Here is a 16246-nt window from a genome sequence, read left to right as displayed (position 1 = left end):
GTATGTATTGTATTGTATCTAAAAGAAACATTTAAGAAGCTCCCTTATTATCGATTACAGTATGTCACATAGACTGATAATACATTGTATGTCTCAAAGAATTAAAGGAAGAGCGTGAAAGGCATGTTAATTAAATACATGACCAATATTATGCAGCCTGCAAGAATATAATTGCAGGACTTTCGAAACCTGTTAGCTCTTTAATATAACCATTTAAAACCCCTTACGTTTTGTGCTTGGATCCCTACATGTAGGTTATAAATAAATAAATAATAATGGTTTATTCACAATTCACTGTACATATTATAAAGTATAATTTTATGCAAAAATTGTGAAGGGAGGTAGAAGAGGTTATCCCTATCAAGTCCATCTCCTTGATTCGAATAAGTAATACATAAATATCACCTAAATAAAGTTAATATCTTTGGAAGAAATACATTAAAAGTCACATATAACTATGAAATTCATTAAAATCACACATACATGTGCACAATTATATGTCCTTTCAAAAGCCTTTATGTTCTCTTCCCTTGCACATTCTTTAGTTAAATTGTTCCATAACTTAATAATACATAGGGCAAAATGAGTACTAGTCTGATAAGTATTTTAGTTTTTCAGATTATTTTAGACTTAAGTTTAAAACAGTGATTTGATCTTCAAGGTCTGAAATTACAACTGTATGAGCAAAAGGAAAGCTTGTTATGGATCTAGGCCATTCAATTCAGTCCTTTAATTATCTGATAACATTCAGTCAGTGATGCAAATGTTCTTCTTTCTTCCGATGTTGGTCATTTCAGCAATGTTAATCGATCTTCATACGACACAGCTTTACCATTGACTCCCAAAGCACATCTTGAAGCTCATCTTTGAACTTTTTCTTGGATATCACTATATCTTTCTTCAGGTGTGGTGATCATACCGGGGAACAGTATTCTAATTAAAAATAGGACGTACTCGGCTTTTGCAAAGCTTGGAGAATAAATCCAGGTTTTTAGAACCAACAGTTCGTTTAATAAATCCAAGAATACCATTAGCTTTGTTTGCACACTTTGTGACCTGTAATCTCCAGGACAGATCAGATGAGGTCTATTTTCCAAGGTCTTTTTAACGTCAGACACAGCTTTCAACTTACTGCAGCGTAAGTGATAACTTCAATAGGGCTTCAGGTGTTGTTCTTCTTAGAAATTCTCATCCCTTCACATTTCTCAGTATTAAGTTTTAGTTGCCAATCATCACTCCAGCAGATGAGAGAATTAAGGTTGTTCTTTAATTCCTATTAAAGGCTAAATTATATGGATGTGCGGCTGCATGGATGGGGTCTCATTTTCACAACTGGATTGACTATAATAAGGTTGCATTTTCAACAGAGTTCTTAACAGAGTTCCTGACGGAGTTAGGACAGGGATTTTGGGGGTAAGAAAATTCTGCCTAGTGGGGTTTAAAAATTGAAAGATTCACAGTAAAAAAAAGTTGTTACAGAAAGAACTGTTATTAGCGCTGTAGCGGGTAAAATACATGTGTGACTGAACTACATGTACATTTGCAAGTCACACTCAAGTTTCTTATCTGCCTAATGCACATGCAAGTCTTTCTTGATTAAATTCGAAGAAATATCTTAAAATTCATGGAGCAATCATTTAAACTTGCAGGACCTTTTTGATTTGCTGCAATGACCTTCATGAGCCACTGTGTCCTTGGTAATTTACATCACAACTTAACTTTTGTTTCCCAACAGTCACATTACCCTAAACCTTTTAACCAATCAGAATACTGCTCATTTTAAAATCTGGAGTTCTGTAACCTTTACCTGTTGGCCTTTCTTAATGTAACCATGTGTAAGTTCTTCAGCTGATATCTGTCAAACAGATAAACAACTTATTATTCAGAATATTGTGGGTTGTGGTTTGTAGTGATTGATCTTCTGTTTGGTGTCTTGGCACAGTAAAAGCCAATTTTGTTATTCATGCATTTTAGAGTACTTTTTTGGTCTGTTACAAACTGCAAGAGTTCCATAAGATATAAATTGTATCTATTTGAACACCTATTATATGCTGCAGCCATAAACTTATTGCATCTTGTACATGTATTAGCTGAGTTTGGCAGTCTTCATAATTTATTCTCATAATTTGTGACACTTTACATGTGTATCTCAGTGATTTAAAATATAGAATAACGGAAGTAGTAGTTACTTAATGGTAAATTGTTTTGGTTGCTCTTGTTACAATTTTTGGGAGACCTGTTACTGTATTGTTCGTCTGGTCTTTGCTTTTCTTCATCAGAGTGTTCAAAGTTGATTTCCAAAAATACAGTAAGTTCTGAGGTGGTAATTCTGTTTCTCACATAATCATGATTCTGTATGAATGAGAGAAGAACCTTGTGAATGAACAAGTTTTAATTTTCGAAACAATTTTGTAGGTGATGTAAACTGATGAACATGTACAATATACATGTACATTTACCATTGCTCAACAACTTCATTAGCACTTTTAAGATCACACAATGACAAATAGAGTATACATACTTTTCTGGCAATCATTCTTATCAGTGCTAACGAAATTCATGACAGAGGATAACATTCTTCTCTCTTTTACTTTGTCTTCGTGAAGGTCACTTAACTTTAATATTTCAATATTATTATACAATACAATTCCATGCATTTCTTCTATTTTTAAAATGCTGATAATTTCAAAAGATCAGCTCACTGGAATCAAATGTGTTGGCATTGATAGAGTGTAACAGAAGCAATTAAAAATATAATTAGAAATATAAGTTTTCATCATACTGTAAGGCAGAGAAGTTATTGATGGTATAATTACATGTATTCTGGAGTTAATACAAAATTGGGGTTTCTTACGTGACAAAAATGTGGTCAGTTGACCTCCCTCTCTGTAGTCAATTTTGGTGAAAAGCTCAATCTGTTGCAATCTGATATGCTGAAATTCTGTTCCTTATTTCATTTGTCTGCTCTTCCTCCAAACAGCTGGAAATTAACATTTTAGGCTTGATTGTGTTCCTTGATCTTCAATCAAGCATTTTAAACTCAAATTTTCCATCTCAAATGCATTTCTAACTTGGAAAAATAAACCATGATCTTAATTGTCACTCACAGGAGAGAATCACATTATTGGATGATACCAAACAAAGAATTCTCCTTGACAATACTTTTTTGTTATGAGAGATCTGGGGAAGAGTGGAAACAAGAGATAAGCTAAGAAAACCAATGAATTTATGACAAAGATTGCAAGCATTCCACAGGCAAACAAATCAGTTTGCTAACAGACACCTCGGCTGCTGCTCTGAAAGGTTGCTGTCTTCTGGTCCTCTGTTCCCTGTATTCTAATCTGCTGTCTTCCTCATAGAAGTGGTGTTTCATTTTGGGACATCTGTGTTACTTGTGGTTGCATCTGTGACTTAAAGCCAACAGATTCTAAAAAATGGAGGTAATGGGAATAGTTTTGGATCTATCAGTATGAAATTCTTTGATGCTGTTGAGTTTGAATGCAGTGGAGGCCACAAACCAGGGTCACTCCCATGATGTGTTCTGTTTTCTTATTCTTTTCCATAGTTTTGCAGATGAATTTTATGGTGGGATTTTCTGAATTGGTTTTTTTGTAGTGTTGAGGTGTTTTATTCTGTTATTCATCACAGAAATTGTACTGAAAAGTTCAAATTAATTTTGTTCTGGATGCCTTAATAATGTCCAGCAGGCCATCTATTTAGTGCATGTGGACCTAGTTTCTGGTAGTGTGATCTGTTTGTAAGGTTGTTATTTCACAATGCTTTGTGCATGATTTTGTTCAAGGAAATGCTTTTTGTGTGGTACTTGCTGTGTTTAGAAGAACTGTCTTGCATTTTATTTATCAATTACTGAAGGCTGCTATTATGGCCACTGTGAGATGTTGTCCCTGTACATGTGTGTAGCAAGGAGCTCTTGTGGGATAATTATCATAAATCTGCTTGACTAAAGCATGCTTTTAAGATGAATCTCACAGGCATGTTTCTCTTTAGGCTTTGTTGTTGACACATTTTTAAACAAAATAATGTCATGTTTGGCTTTTGTCTCTACTGCTGTTCATGATGTTGCAATAGTTGGCTTATCGATCCTAAAGAGATTTTAAAGGCTGGTTGGAGTTTAAGAAAGTGACAGAGTTGCATTTTGAATTTTCATTTATCTGCTTTTCTGTGATTTCAAGGTTATAGTCAGTCACTTATGAACTCTGAATTCACTGTCTGTCAACCTATGTTATGTTTTTAATCTGTCAAACTTCCCAACATAGTTAGTGATCTGTTCTCACCAATATGATATTGGAGTGCTTTTAGTCTCCAGTAGGTGCAGTGGTCCAGTTAATTTGGCCATGTTAATGGACTGCTGAAGACATTTTCTCTCAAACATTAAAATTTACAGTAGACTACTTTCTCTATATATGGTCATAGTATTTGATTCATTGGATTTAACTAATTCATTCCTGTAATGAAATGATTGGAGGTCATGTTTGGCTTTGACCCCACCTCGTTGCATTTTTTGAATTCCTTCAATTTTTGCATGAATTGAGGCTTTAAAACCCCAAACAAGGTTTCAAGATTGTTAGAAATCTTATAATGTCATGCGACATACTAGTAAAATCAGTAGAGAAGATTTACAGTGTATCCCTGTAACTTTTTGTTATTAAAGTAGTGTGTAAAATCTATTGTACAGTAAATGCAATCATGCTTGTGTGTTGCATTACTTTAGATACAAAATTATCTTGCAAAGCTGTTCTTAATTTAATTATTTAAAAATAACTCGTTAGCTGTTCACTAGCTCAAGTTCTTTGTTTGATTTTCTGCTCTAGTCTAATATTCAACAAGACAACTATTGATTGTACAGTACACAGCTTCCCCTTTATTGCATTTTGCAGCAGCAGATGTCAAATTAAAGACAATACTTGTTCTAGATAGTAGTCTCTTCTACACTTTTGAAACACTTGTGAAAAGAATTTTTAATTATAAATCCTGTGTTTAAGTCTTGAATATCTTGTAAACATTACTTTGGACCATTCCAATTTTATTTTATGTTATTTTATTTTTGAAGCAACCAATTACATTAAATGCAATGTAGAAAGATCAAACTTTTCAATGTAAATGTAATTTTCTTGAGAACCTGCTGTGAAAGTTAAGTACGTGTAACTTGTTTGGTCTTTTTTTTCACGACTTGTTGGAGAAGTTACACTGTAATTTTAACTTTGCCTCAACAAGGTTTTACTGAAAGGAAATCATAAGGACCATTTAAATTCTTAAGTGAAATAATTATTTCATCGAATTATGATTTATCAGGTGATTTCAAATTCATGATCAACTGGGTCTCCATACACCCCTGCTCTTAAGTTTGTCAAACAACCAGTCTGTTTTTACGCGAATTGCATATATTGACCAGTTGTTATTAATCACAGGATGAGGCAACAAAGCGAAGGGAGCAGCGCAGGAGAGAGCGTGAAGCACGACGTGCAGAAAGGGATGCAGAGGATGCTGCAGATGAGGAGAAACGAAAAAAGGAAAGGGAAGAACGCCGCAGAAAGAGAGATACTCCAAGAGGTATAAAAGAGTGGTCAGAGTATTAATGTGCATGAGACTTCATAAGATTATGCTTTCAGACATGTGTCAACAACTCAAACTAGGATCCCTGCATGTTCATGTGCCAAAGTTACATCAATAATTTTATGCTCTTGGCATCTGTTTCGTAGAGTTGCGCTCAGCAGAGCAATACATGCATATGCAGCTATATGCTGCTTTATCGACTGTACATGTAGTTTTGAGAAACCTAATGAAAACACCCAAGACATCTTTTCATGACATGTCCAGTAAAGTTTCATCATCATTTTTATTAGGTAACCTTTTCATGTGCAAAACATTAATGTTTAAGAGCATCTTTTTGTAACCAAGTTTTAACTTGTAGAATTTGGCTGTTTTTTTCCCTCAGTGACCTTGCATTTCATAAAGAACTAACATTGAATGTTCACATAAACATAACATTATACAGTAGTACTAATATACACTATTGTTATATTACATGTACATAATTCATAATAGACATACATGTACATAGACATAAATATACATACATACATGTATACAGATGAGCCAGCAGAGGAAAGTGCATCAGCCCGTCGCCGCCGTGAACGAGGTTAGCTTGCTTTCCTTATTTATAAGACCTATTGATCAAATTTGAGGGTGGCGTGTTAGGTGTACGTGAGTTTCACACTGTAAGTGACAAATTTGAATATGGCTAAAGTAGTCCTTCCCTCAAGGTTCCTCATGAGGTAGGGTCATGAAAAGTGAGGAAATCTTTCTTCCAGTTGTATATAAATAATACTCTTACATTCTTTATGTCTTTTTACAGTGTCTTCATCATTGTTGAAGATGTCATACCGTAAAGACGCATGTATAAGATGCACCTTTTTTCTTAAGTTTTTAGCCAAAAATCGTGGGTGTGGCTTTTACACGAGACCATTGCTCTCAGAGGGAGTAAACTGGCTTGTAGGGTCACAAATTGAACTGAAAACCTTCAGTAACTAAAGATCAAACATATGGAACCTTGTTCTTGATCACTGTTTTCTCCACTACATGTACATGCAAGAAAGTACTATTCGGGAGATCTCGCGAGGCAAATGGCCGACCGTTTCATTGCCCTTCAATACTTTCACGGCATTTTTGTCCATGGGGTCATTAAACTCTCATTTAGCAACAAGTTTTTCTCCAATCGATGGCTCCCATACGTCCCAATAAACATGATATCCACGCACAGGTGATGCAAAAGCAAACGTTTCCATGTCCAGACTTCCCTTGTTCAATGACTGCGTGGTTACCAAGCAAACGTTTTGCATCATTCTTCTGCGCTGTGCTTCTTTCATGCAAATTCTATCGTTTTCATTTCAACTGTGGGCTTCAGCAATGAAGACAACTGTTGTCAGTCACAGGGAATAGGGAAATTGATTAAAAAGAAGCTTTTAGAAGGTATTTTCAGGGTTGATTAACTTATTACTGTTGATGCAATTACACAACATTGGATTTCGTCAAGTTTATTGCTAACATCTGCAAACAAACAACAAACGTTTTTACAAGAGTGCTTTTTTGGAGTTCTTATTTTTTTCAAAAATCATGCTTGAAAGTTGGGGGTGCGGCTTATACACGAGTCTTTACGGTATACTTATATACATTAACATATACAGTTAAAGTCCTAATTTGTACATTTTATATGAAGTATCTAAGTTCTTCCATCTGTCCACTTATTAAACATCAGCATAATAGCAGAGATTTGGTAGATTAAAAGCAAAAATGAAACCAACTGTCGTAAACATCTTGTTCAAGGTGAACATACACTTTTAATCTTTCTTTTTCACGAGGTGGGGTGTTTTATTGCATCAATGAATTCTCAGCTTTGCTTCCAAGTTCATCAATTCTTTGATTGTACTCACATGATAAGACGGCCATGTTGATACCTAAACAATAGGAAAATGTAGCACAGATTATGCTTATTATAAATTATAGAGTCAAATTCCCAAAAGACTTTTTTGCTATTGTTCTTTCCATCAACATGGCCATGTTGACATCATGGGCAATTACAGAATGTGATTTGTTACAGCACACTTTAATCATGTTTTTTTTTTCCTGGGGCAGGTGATTTTCCTTAATTCTGGGTGATTTTTATGCTAGTTGACTGAGGGATTTTTCTCTTGGGGATGTGTTTAGCTGAGTATTGCTAAAATCCACTGATGAATACAGATAAGGCACCCTTTCATCAAAATATTGGCAACACTGTTGTCTTTGACACCAGTTATTGTCTCTATTGAAAACAAACTTGTTTTTGATTATTGAGGTCAGAGTAGTTTTTTATGTTCAAGGGTCAACCCCTTATGTCTAGGGAAAGAATTTTACATGTCCAAGATGTAACCTGATTTCATGATTTTTTCTTCAGAAGAAGAAGAGAAGAAGAAGGCCGAGGAGGAGGCAGCGATGAAAATAGAGGAGGAAAGAAAACGAGAGGAAGAAAGGAAAAGGGAACAAGAAAAGCGCCGTCGTGAACAGGAGGAGGAAGAGGAAAGGCGTAGAATGGAAGAACAAAAAAATAGAATGAATCATGATCATGTGGATGCAGTTGACGAGGACGAAGAAGAAGAAGAGGAGGAAGAAGAGGAAGAAGAGGAAGAGACAGTCATTGACAGATTTAGTCCACAAAAGAAACGTAAGTATTGCCACACAGTATTCCATGACATCAAGGTATATTAGTAGTGCTAACCAGGCGATCTGGTGACTTAATTTGGAGGACTGGGAAGAAAAATGTTAACGCTGTATCCTACAACCGTGTGCGGCCTTAGGTTTTGTTTCCAAATTTCCTGCAGTATTTCCATCGCCAAAACTCAGCAAATCATTCCGTGTCTCCCACATTTCCTGTTACTGAACGAACATTCAAGTGGAAACTGTCGAGATCTAACCTAGCCTCTGCTATGTTGAATTTGGAAATAACATTCAAGGCCACACACAGTTGTGGAATACAGCAGTAAAATTTTTCGCCCCCATCCTCCGAATTATGTCACCAGATCACCTGGAATACATGTAGTTTTAACTGAATTGCATGGGGTCTGATGATTTTTCTCAAAAGAGACAATAGTTCTTCTTTCATTTGAAGCTTAAAATACATGTACATACATGTATGAAAGGAATACACCTGTAAGGTCATTTTCATTGAAGTTTTTAAAGCGACCATGTTCTTACAACTGCTCTTTCATTTTCAAACAAATGGAATCATGTTCTTGTGTAGTAGGTTTTTTGTGTTTAAAACTTATTTCACAACATGAGTGGCTTGCCCCAAAAAGGTTCTTGAGGCGGTATAGTGTGTTTCCAGTGTGTGTGCTTTGTTGGATGCTCACCGACTGAGCCCACCATTTGTTCATCTCTCTCCTCCTTTTGTTTTTGACAGAGGCTATTCTTGAGGGACTGGCGGCTGAATTACGCCGGATAGTTGAAGAACGAGAAGCTAAGAACGTTCCTGCTTCACAACAGGAGCTTGATGAGCTTGATCTTAAGCTGCGCTCTCTTCGAACACAACTCCGCAAAGCTGAAGAAGCTTGTAATGTGCTTGCAAAACAGAAAAGAGAACTTGAAGACAAGATCACCAAGAATAACAATGATGTAGGTCGACTATAATACACACAAAAAAAGTATGGTCCCAAGTTTTTTGTTATGAAGCAACCTAAAATACAGTTCTCTGATATCAGGTCAACAGGCTGCGTGGTGAAGTGAAGAATACAGAGGAAGAAAATCAGCGATTAATCAAAGAGGGAAAGTAAGTTGCATCATGAAAATGCTAACTCGCAAGTTTACTGCAGCTGTCACAATTGACTACAATGTACCATGAGAAAACAAGTCATTTAGTTTACTGTTCGCATATGATGCATAAACTTTTGGACTAATATATAGGCAAGCCAAAAGCGGCGTTCCTTAATTATTATTTATTTATATTATTGTTATCATTATTATTGTCATTATCATTGTCATTGTCATTGTTATTGTTGTCATTGTTATTATTATTATTATTATTATTATTATTATTATTATTATTATTATTAAAGTTTATTTGTGTTTTGGTTTCAGATATTAATTTTTAATAGTAACTACAATCTTGGACAGAATAAAATGGAACAGCAAACCCCTATCCCCCCCAAAGCAAGGATGAAGCCGCGCAAAAGCCAAAACACACCATTTTCCCATCCTTGATTTGGGGGGGAGGAGGGTTTCAAATTTCCCATCTATTTTGTCCAAGATTGTAGTGTGCTTACCATACGACCAGTCCGGCCTGCTTATTACACCTCATAGCTATAAATTAGTCTCCGGTGCTCGTTTCGCCGTTTTACATCTCGTGCTTCTGCTTGCTCTTCTCTATAATTTCCTCTCTTCATTCTGGTTCTTTCTTGTTCTCTGTCTCGTTGTTTGTCAGTGATTAAATTTCGTCTGTTCAGTTTCTCGTGCTCTCAGTCGCTTTCTTTCACATCGGGCATTGTTTACTCGTCGCCTGCTTTCTGGTTTTTTTCTCTCTCACTTTCTCTTCTTTCCTCGTTGTACGGCATATAATTAAAAAAATAGCTCGCTTCTTGCTTGTTTTACCATCAAATGCAGTACGTAGGCTGTCAATACAATTCCCGCCAAAAAACGCGGGTTCTAGCAGCGAGACATTTCGCTAGGCCTAGAAATTTACCTCTTTTTTTCCGAAATAATCACATAATATGAATAAAATGCGGGATTCTTGTGACCTGTGGTCAAGTTGCATGCAGACACATTCAAACTCATTCAAAATGTTGAGCTTCCTATGCTTCCAGACCTTACAGTGATGCTAACAAGGCATGGTGGGGACGTAACTTTCAGTTTTCTAAAACTCCCATTTGACCCCAAAAAACCCTTTAAGGTGATTCCTCAGAAATTAAAGTTCCCGATGAATTTTTTTAAAACTTTCCCTGAATGTTCTCTACCAAGCACTGTTTCGAAAAAAACAATAAAAATGATAGGTCACCATTCTCGCTTGAGAGATATGATGGGCCAATCTTACCCAATTTATGCTTGTACTCGTGCTATTTAGGCGCATTATTCATCGGTCCACGTTACATTTTGCGGTAGCTCGATAGGTAGTTTATAAAAGTAATACTCGGAAAAAAACTTAACAGGTAGAAAATGTCGAGCATATAGAACAATATTATATAAAATTTGTGGAAACATAACACTATTTGAAACGACGTGGACGTAAAGCGTTCGTAGAGTCGTTATTTTTGCGGTCATAATTTGCATCACAGAGTAACGGGTTCCAACATGCTTTCGCCTAGATCTTTTTTTGCTTCCGATAAATTTTTTTAGTTTTCTTTTAAATTAAGGGGCACAATATGCACACTATTATTATGCAATAAAAAATACAGGTCACCATGCTCGTTTAAAAGAAAATGAGCATTTATTTCGCTATCGAGCTTAGCTTGAGGGAAATTTCTTTCGCTGTGTACGTGCACGCGCTAATTTGCGCGCGCTAATGACGCAAAAATCGTGCGCAGTAGGGATGCGCAATGCAATACTGAGGAATCACCTTAAAAATCCGGATTTTTTTATCTAGGTCTACATTTCGCGTATTGGCGTACATGACGTACGGACGGATGGTGGTACGGTGACGTCATAACCAAACCAAAATTTCTCGTTTGTTTTGTTAACCATGGTGCCTCGCGCGCGCCTTCGGCTTCTTTTTCAAGCACGTGAAATTTCAATGAAAACCACTTAGCTATTATTTGAAACGCGGCCTAAGAAATTGTCTGCCGCCTTTTTCATTTGTACCGTTAAGGTGGAAGTGCAACTCTAGGAAATCGTTGCGTTTTTTGAAAAACATCTTGGGTTTGTTTTTCACTAGTCCTTTTTGTCATTTTCGTTGTACAGGAAAGTGGCACCACAGAGAACAGTGGTAAGTTCAAGGCTGATAATAGACTGCGAGCAGTCCCTTCATAAATCAGTCGAGCGGTCCGCTTTTCTGAGGCAGTCGTGTTTTGTCACGCAAACAAATAAAATGACCGAGGGAGGCTCGGGAAGAGAAGTGTAAGAAGGGACTGCATCCGACTGCCTCAGAATTAGGTGCTTTTCTGGACATAAGTGAGAAAAGCGAGCCGCTTGACTGATTTATGAAGGCAAGGAGGTATTACGTTTTTTCAAACTTTGGCCGTGTAGCACTTTTATTTGAAGAGACTTAACTGATTAGAGTGTAATGTGAAGTGCTAAGTATCTACCCCATATGAACCATGTGAGCGTTAGCCCTACTGATGGAAATGGGCCCACACAAGCACAGCGAAAAACTCTAATCAGTGAAGTCTGATTTATGAACGGACTGCTCGCAGTCTAGGCTGATAATCGTTGAATAACTTCTATGTTACGCGAAACACTTTATTTGACACGGAACGTTTTCAGCAAAGCAGTCTTTTTTGTGTACATCAAGTCGCTTAAGGGTGGTTCACACGAGCGACGCAAACGCAAACTCAGGGAAATTCACACGTCGAACGCAAACGGAAGCGCATTGTAATACGCACGCGCAATAGACCTTTTTACCGATACGGCGGCCATTTTGATTTCTATTGTTTCGAAAGACATTATGGGATGCCCATAATGGCTATTCGAAACAATAGAAATCAAAATGGCCGCCGTATCGGTAAAAAGGTCTATTGAGTACATGTATCATCCCAAGATGGCGGACGAAGTCAACCCGAGAGGCTGGAAACGATATTTTTCACCTTGCGTTTGCGTTTGCGTTACACTGGTTCACACGTAAAAAATTCAAACGGAAGCGCAAGAAAATGGATTTTTTTCCATTTCTTGCGTCCGTGCTTGCGTTTGCGTTATGGTAGTTCGTACATGTATTTGCTTGCGTTTGAGTTGAGCTTGCATCGCTTGTGTGGACCAGCCTTTAGAGTTGACGCCAGTTTACAGATAAATCCTTTTAGAATTACCCAGTACGCATGACATCAACTTAGCATACACAATGTGCAGTTTAGTTTTTCGTAAGATAACACAGGTTCCCGTCCGGTTTGGCGGGTTCAATATGTGGATGAATGGCTATCTGTAAATACCCCGTGCTGCCGGTATTCCTTTGGAAGTCCGGCTACCGAAGTGGTAGTCATCCTTCACACCTCCTACCTTTGCAATCGTATGTGGACAATATGGGCTGAGTTCAGTCAATGTCAACCTAGCATGAGGGTTTTTCTCCGAGATATACGATTTTTTTTCCCGTCAATTATCGTCACCGGCCCTGCAAATTTCATGTGACCGTGTTTCTGTTTTGCGTATAGCGCCTGCCAGAAATCCCTGAAATAAGCCATAGGCCCAGTTTGTTCGAGCTGCGCGGCCTTCCGTAGTTCATTCAAGATTTAGGAGGCTGTGAATATCGTGGCCAATTATCGAATTGAAAAGTGGTTGAAGGCTTCAGATTTGACTAAGATTACGAGTTACCAATTATGCGCTTGATGTCAGTACGAAGACATCTTTAGTGAACGTGCTTCTTCCCGCAGTTCAATTGCATGTTTCATTTGAAGAGCCGGCTCTATAAATGTACGTCCCCTGTGGATTTACCACGAACTCACAAAAATGACCAGCTCATAGTTGGCGCGACTGCACCTACATGTATGTCTCAGAGGTAATGGGTTCGAATCCTGTTAAAGCCTGGAGTTTTCAGGCTTTCCTTAGGTTACTGGTGGAGTAACGTTCGAAACTACGATGGTCAAAAATCCTAACAATTTTTTGCAACATTTTTTTTCTGCACTGTCCACGCATAATTAATTCTCGACCTCGTAATCAAATGTGAGCTGTGTTGATCTTGTTCATTAATTCATTTCGACTTTCTTTTTCGTTTACATGTCATTACTCGAATAACAGAAAAAGACCCTTCCACCAAAGGTATGTGATTATGGTCTAGAACTTTCACTTTGTATTCAGCAAAAAGCGAGACCCTTTAGGGCAACAAACCTTTTTTACTTGCATCACTAACCGCCATTAGCATTAAGCAATGTATAACATGGAAGACTAACAAAGAACTGTGTGTTGTTATTCCCAATAGAAAGGCAACTTCGTGAACGTGGTTCGTAAAGCGCAAGCCGCAGCATGGGAAGAGAAGTTTATGGCGATGAAAGCCAAACAAAAGGAATCCAATAAGGTTTGTTTGGTTTCATGTCGTTTCGTTGTTGTCCGAATGCCTTTCAGATGTATTTGCATAGCCGGACCGTCCACCATGAACTCTGATACACCTCTCGGCGTCATGTATGGGTTGAGTTTGTTGGTTCTCTACTCTGCACCGAGAGGTTTTCTCCGGGTACTCCGGTTTCCCTTCTCCTCAAAAATCAACATTTGACTTGACTTGCGTTAATTGTTGATTCCAGTTTACAGTGTCCCCAGTTAGTGCTCCAGCGCTAGAACGACTAGACACTGAAATAAAGTTCCTTATAAAGTTCCGTTCCTTGCCGTGAAAGATCGGGAGACAAGTCAAAATAAAGATGGCGATGAGTGCCTGGCCAGTCCACCCAAACAAATACCCAGACCCCGCGCGAAGAATGAGCACTTAGTCTCCCGCTCTTTTCACATGTGGTGAATGGCCCTAATAGACCAATTTCGATATATTAAAATTCAGTCTAAAACAAAAGGCATCGTCGCAAGGCTCTGGGGAATAAATTCATACAAACCCTTACATTTATTCCCCAGAGCCTCGAGATGATATCTTTTGTTTTCGACTGAATTTTAATATATCGAAATTGGTCTATTACGGCTTTGAAAGGTGCGAGCAAGCAAATTTCTTAAACTTTCTTTTAACCGATGTCGCGTCGTCGATACGTCATTATTTACTAATATAGGATTTTTTTACCTTAAGAAACGTACCAGCGTGTTCTCGATTGTTCATAAATTTCAGCTTTTCGTCTTCATTATGCGTCATATGGGGGTGACTTGCGAAAACGTTGCTAAATGAAAAAGCGGAGGTAATGGGAAGTCGACAGAAAGGGTTGACCATTGGGAAAGTATCCACTTGCCTCTGACGCAGGGCTAACGCTCGAAATGTCAGCTTTCGATTTCTTTACTTTGGTCAATTTACCATATCAGCACTGTTACACGGCTGCTGATAAACCCATTTCAGTGTTTCACTCCCCCACCGACGCAGCACCCGGCACAGTTTCTTTAAGAACTAAACCCCGTTAACTTCGTTTAGCTTGCTGCTTGCTTCAAAAACGTTCATTTCATGTAAGCGTTTAGAAGAATTAAGGGGAGAGGATTCTTTTGTAATGCAAAGGCTGAAAAGAGATCTGACGCTAGTTTTATCTGTTGTTATTTGTAGATGAGCGAGGAGCTTATGAGCAAAATGAACCGTGTAAAGCGCACAGACAGCCCACTGTTAACCGGACTGAAGAAAGACAAAAAGGCTAAGAAGAAGGATGACACTGATGCCGCACCTGCCTGGACCAAAAGTCAACTGAAGAAGGGTGGATCAAAACCATCATGGGGAGAGGACAAGAAAGAAAGGGGCGAAAAGAAACCTGACTGGTCGGGAAGAGTCGCTCTCAAGAAGACAGAGAAGAAAGATATCGGAGATCTTGGAGGAGAAAGCAAGCGCCAGGATTGGCGAGAAGGCCTGAAGAAAGCTCCCAAAAGCCCTGGTGGCGAAGGACAAGAAGGAGGCGATCCTGAATGGAAAGGAGTCAACCTTCACAAAGTGCCGAGAAACGACGACGAAGATTAAACTATATGGACTGGTCTAGGATACACAATGTAGTAGTTTGCTATGAAAACAAATCTTTTGAACGATTTTTAAAAAGCCAATTTTCCAGGCTGCTTTGTAAGCGTTTTTTGTTAGCCCAGAATTCAAGTTTGCACATTTAAATGGAGTAAAAATTACAGAACTTATTGATAAAGTTTTTTTTGTTTTCTTCCGGAGCGGGTATTTCAACCCCCTTTGTTCTACAATGGAGTTTTTATTCTGAAATGAAATAGTTGAGATCGCTATTTAAAACCGGCTTTTGACTAGCACAAGAATCTGGCACTGCACTCCGAAGTCTCTTTATACCGTGCATATATGTTTTTCGCCGGGCACGACCCGGTGAATTTTTCGTGTGTATTCTGGAATGTCGAGCCCATCTCTCCACTCCAAATATTGTTACTTTGCCACGCCGTTTTGGAGTGCCGTGCCAATTTTGTCTTTCGTCTTTACAGGAAGCCATTTTATGTTAGCACCGTCGGCACTTATATTATCAGGGAGCCCTGCCGGACATAGTGTTTGGTCTTCGTGTTTGTTGAACCGTTTCTGCGACTAGATAACACGCCGTAACTTATTAACGAAGGAGATCGTTAAATGATGGGGGAAAGAGGTCATGAGTTTTCAACTCAAGAAAAGATGTGTGCTCTTTCACTCCTTCATTTTAGCTAGAGTAAACGAACACTTTCTGGGAAAAAGATTCATCTTAATAGTAACGGCGGCTGTATTTCGATTCTTCTTAGTTTTGTATTGCACAGAGGGGAAACATCCTGGGAACCTTCAATAAATCAAGAGAATTGCTAGTCATTTTTGTACTTGGTATTTCTATAAGCTCTATTGAAATCTGAATTATGTTTTATAATGATATCTTTCCAAAAAAAAGGGCTGTAGTTATATCGTAATTGTATGGTTATGTCGTTTGTATTTCGTTTTGTTGTAATTCATTAAAGTTAGTTTTCTAGCAGTTAA

The 16246-nt window shown here is 37.9% G+C and overlaps 2 protein-coding genes across 7 annotated transcripts in view; one reads left to right on the top strand and one right to left on the bottom strand.

The window, feature by feature from the left end:
• LOC138059447 (uncharacterized) overlaps nt 1–2591 on the bottom strand; it is a 24449-nt gene extending 21858 nt beyond the window's left edge. The window contains exons 1-2 of the mRNA XM_068905054.1: nt 2522–2591; nt 1808–1855 (exon numbers count right to left, since the gene is read on the bottom strand). Of these exons, the coding sequence (XP_068761155.1) occupies nt 1808–1855; nt 2522–2536 (63 nt within the window). The 5' untranslated portion in view covers nt 2537–2591. The remainder of the gene's footprint in view (nt 1–1807; nt 1856–2521) is intronic.
• The window catches only part of LOC138059449 (troponin I-like), an 18447-nt gene extending 2201 nt beyond the window's left edge, over nt 1–16246 (top strand). The window contains exons 1-10 of one of the 6 annotated variants that reach the window (XM_068905060.1): nt 3236–3440; nt 5430–5571; nt 6113–6160; nt 7952–8218; nt 8954–9165; nt 9252–9319; nt 11440–11464; nt 13420–13440; nt 13601–13696; nt 14864–16246. In XM_068905060.1, coding sequence (XP_068761161.1) covers nt 3435–3440; nt 5430–5571; nt 6113–6160; nt 7952–8218; nt 8954–9165; nt 9252–9319; nt 11440–11464; nt 13420–13440; nt 13601–13696; nt 14864–15265 — 1287 coding nt within the window. In that variant the 5' untranslated portion in view covers nt 3236–3434 and the 3' untranslated portion in view covers nt 15266–16246. Of the gene's footprint in view, nt 1–3210; nt 3441–5429; nt 5572–6066; nt 6161–7951; nt 8219–8953; nt 9166–9251; nt 9320–11439; nt 11465–13419; nt 13441–13600; nt 13697–14863 lie in introns of those variants that run through there. The other 5 variants (XM_068905057.1, XM_068905056.1, XM_068905058.1 and 2 more) reach the window with 5 other exon arrangements.

The sequence above is a fragment of the Montipora capricornis genome, chromosome 8 (genome assembly GCF_036669925.1).
Source record: "Montipora capricornis isolate CH-2021 chromosome 8, ASM3666992v2, whole genome shotgun sequence".
Lineage (NCBI taxonomy): Eukaryota > Metazoa > Cnidaria > Anthozoa > Scleractinia > Acroporidae > Montipora > Montipora capricornis.
The sequence above is the reverse complement of the archived record's forward strand: the minus strand, read 5'-3'. Positions and strand labels throughout refer to the sequence as shown.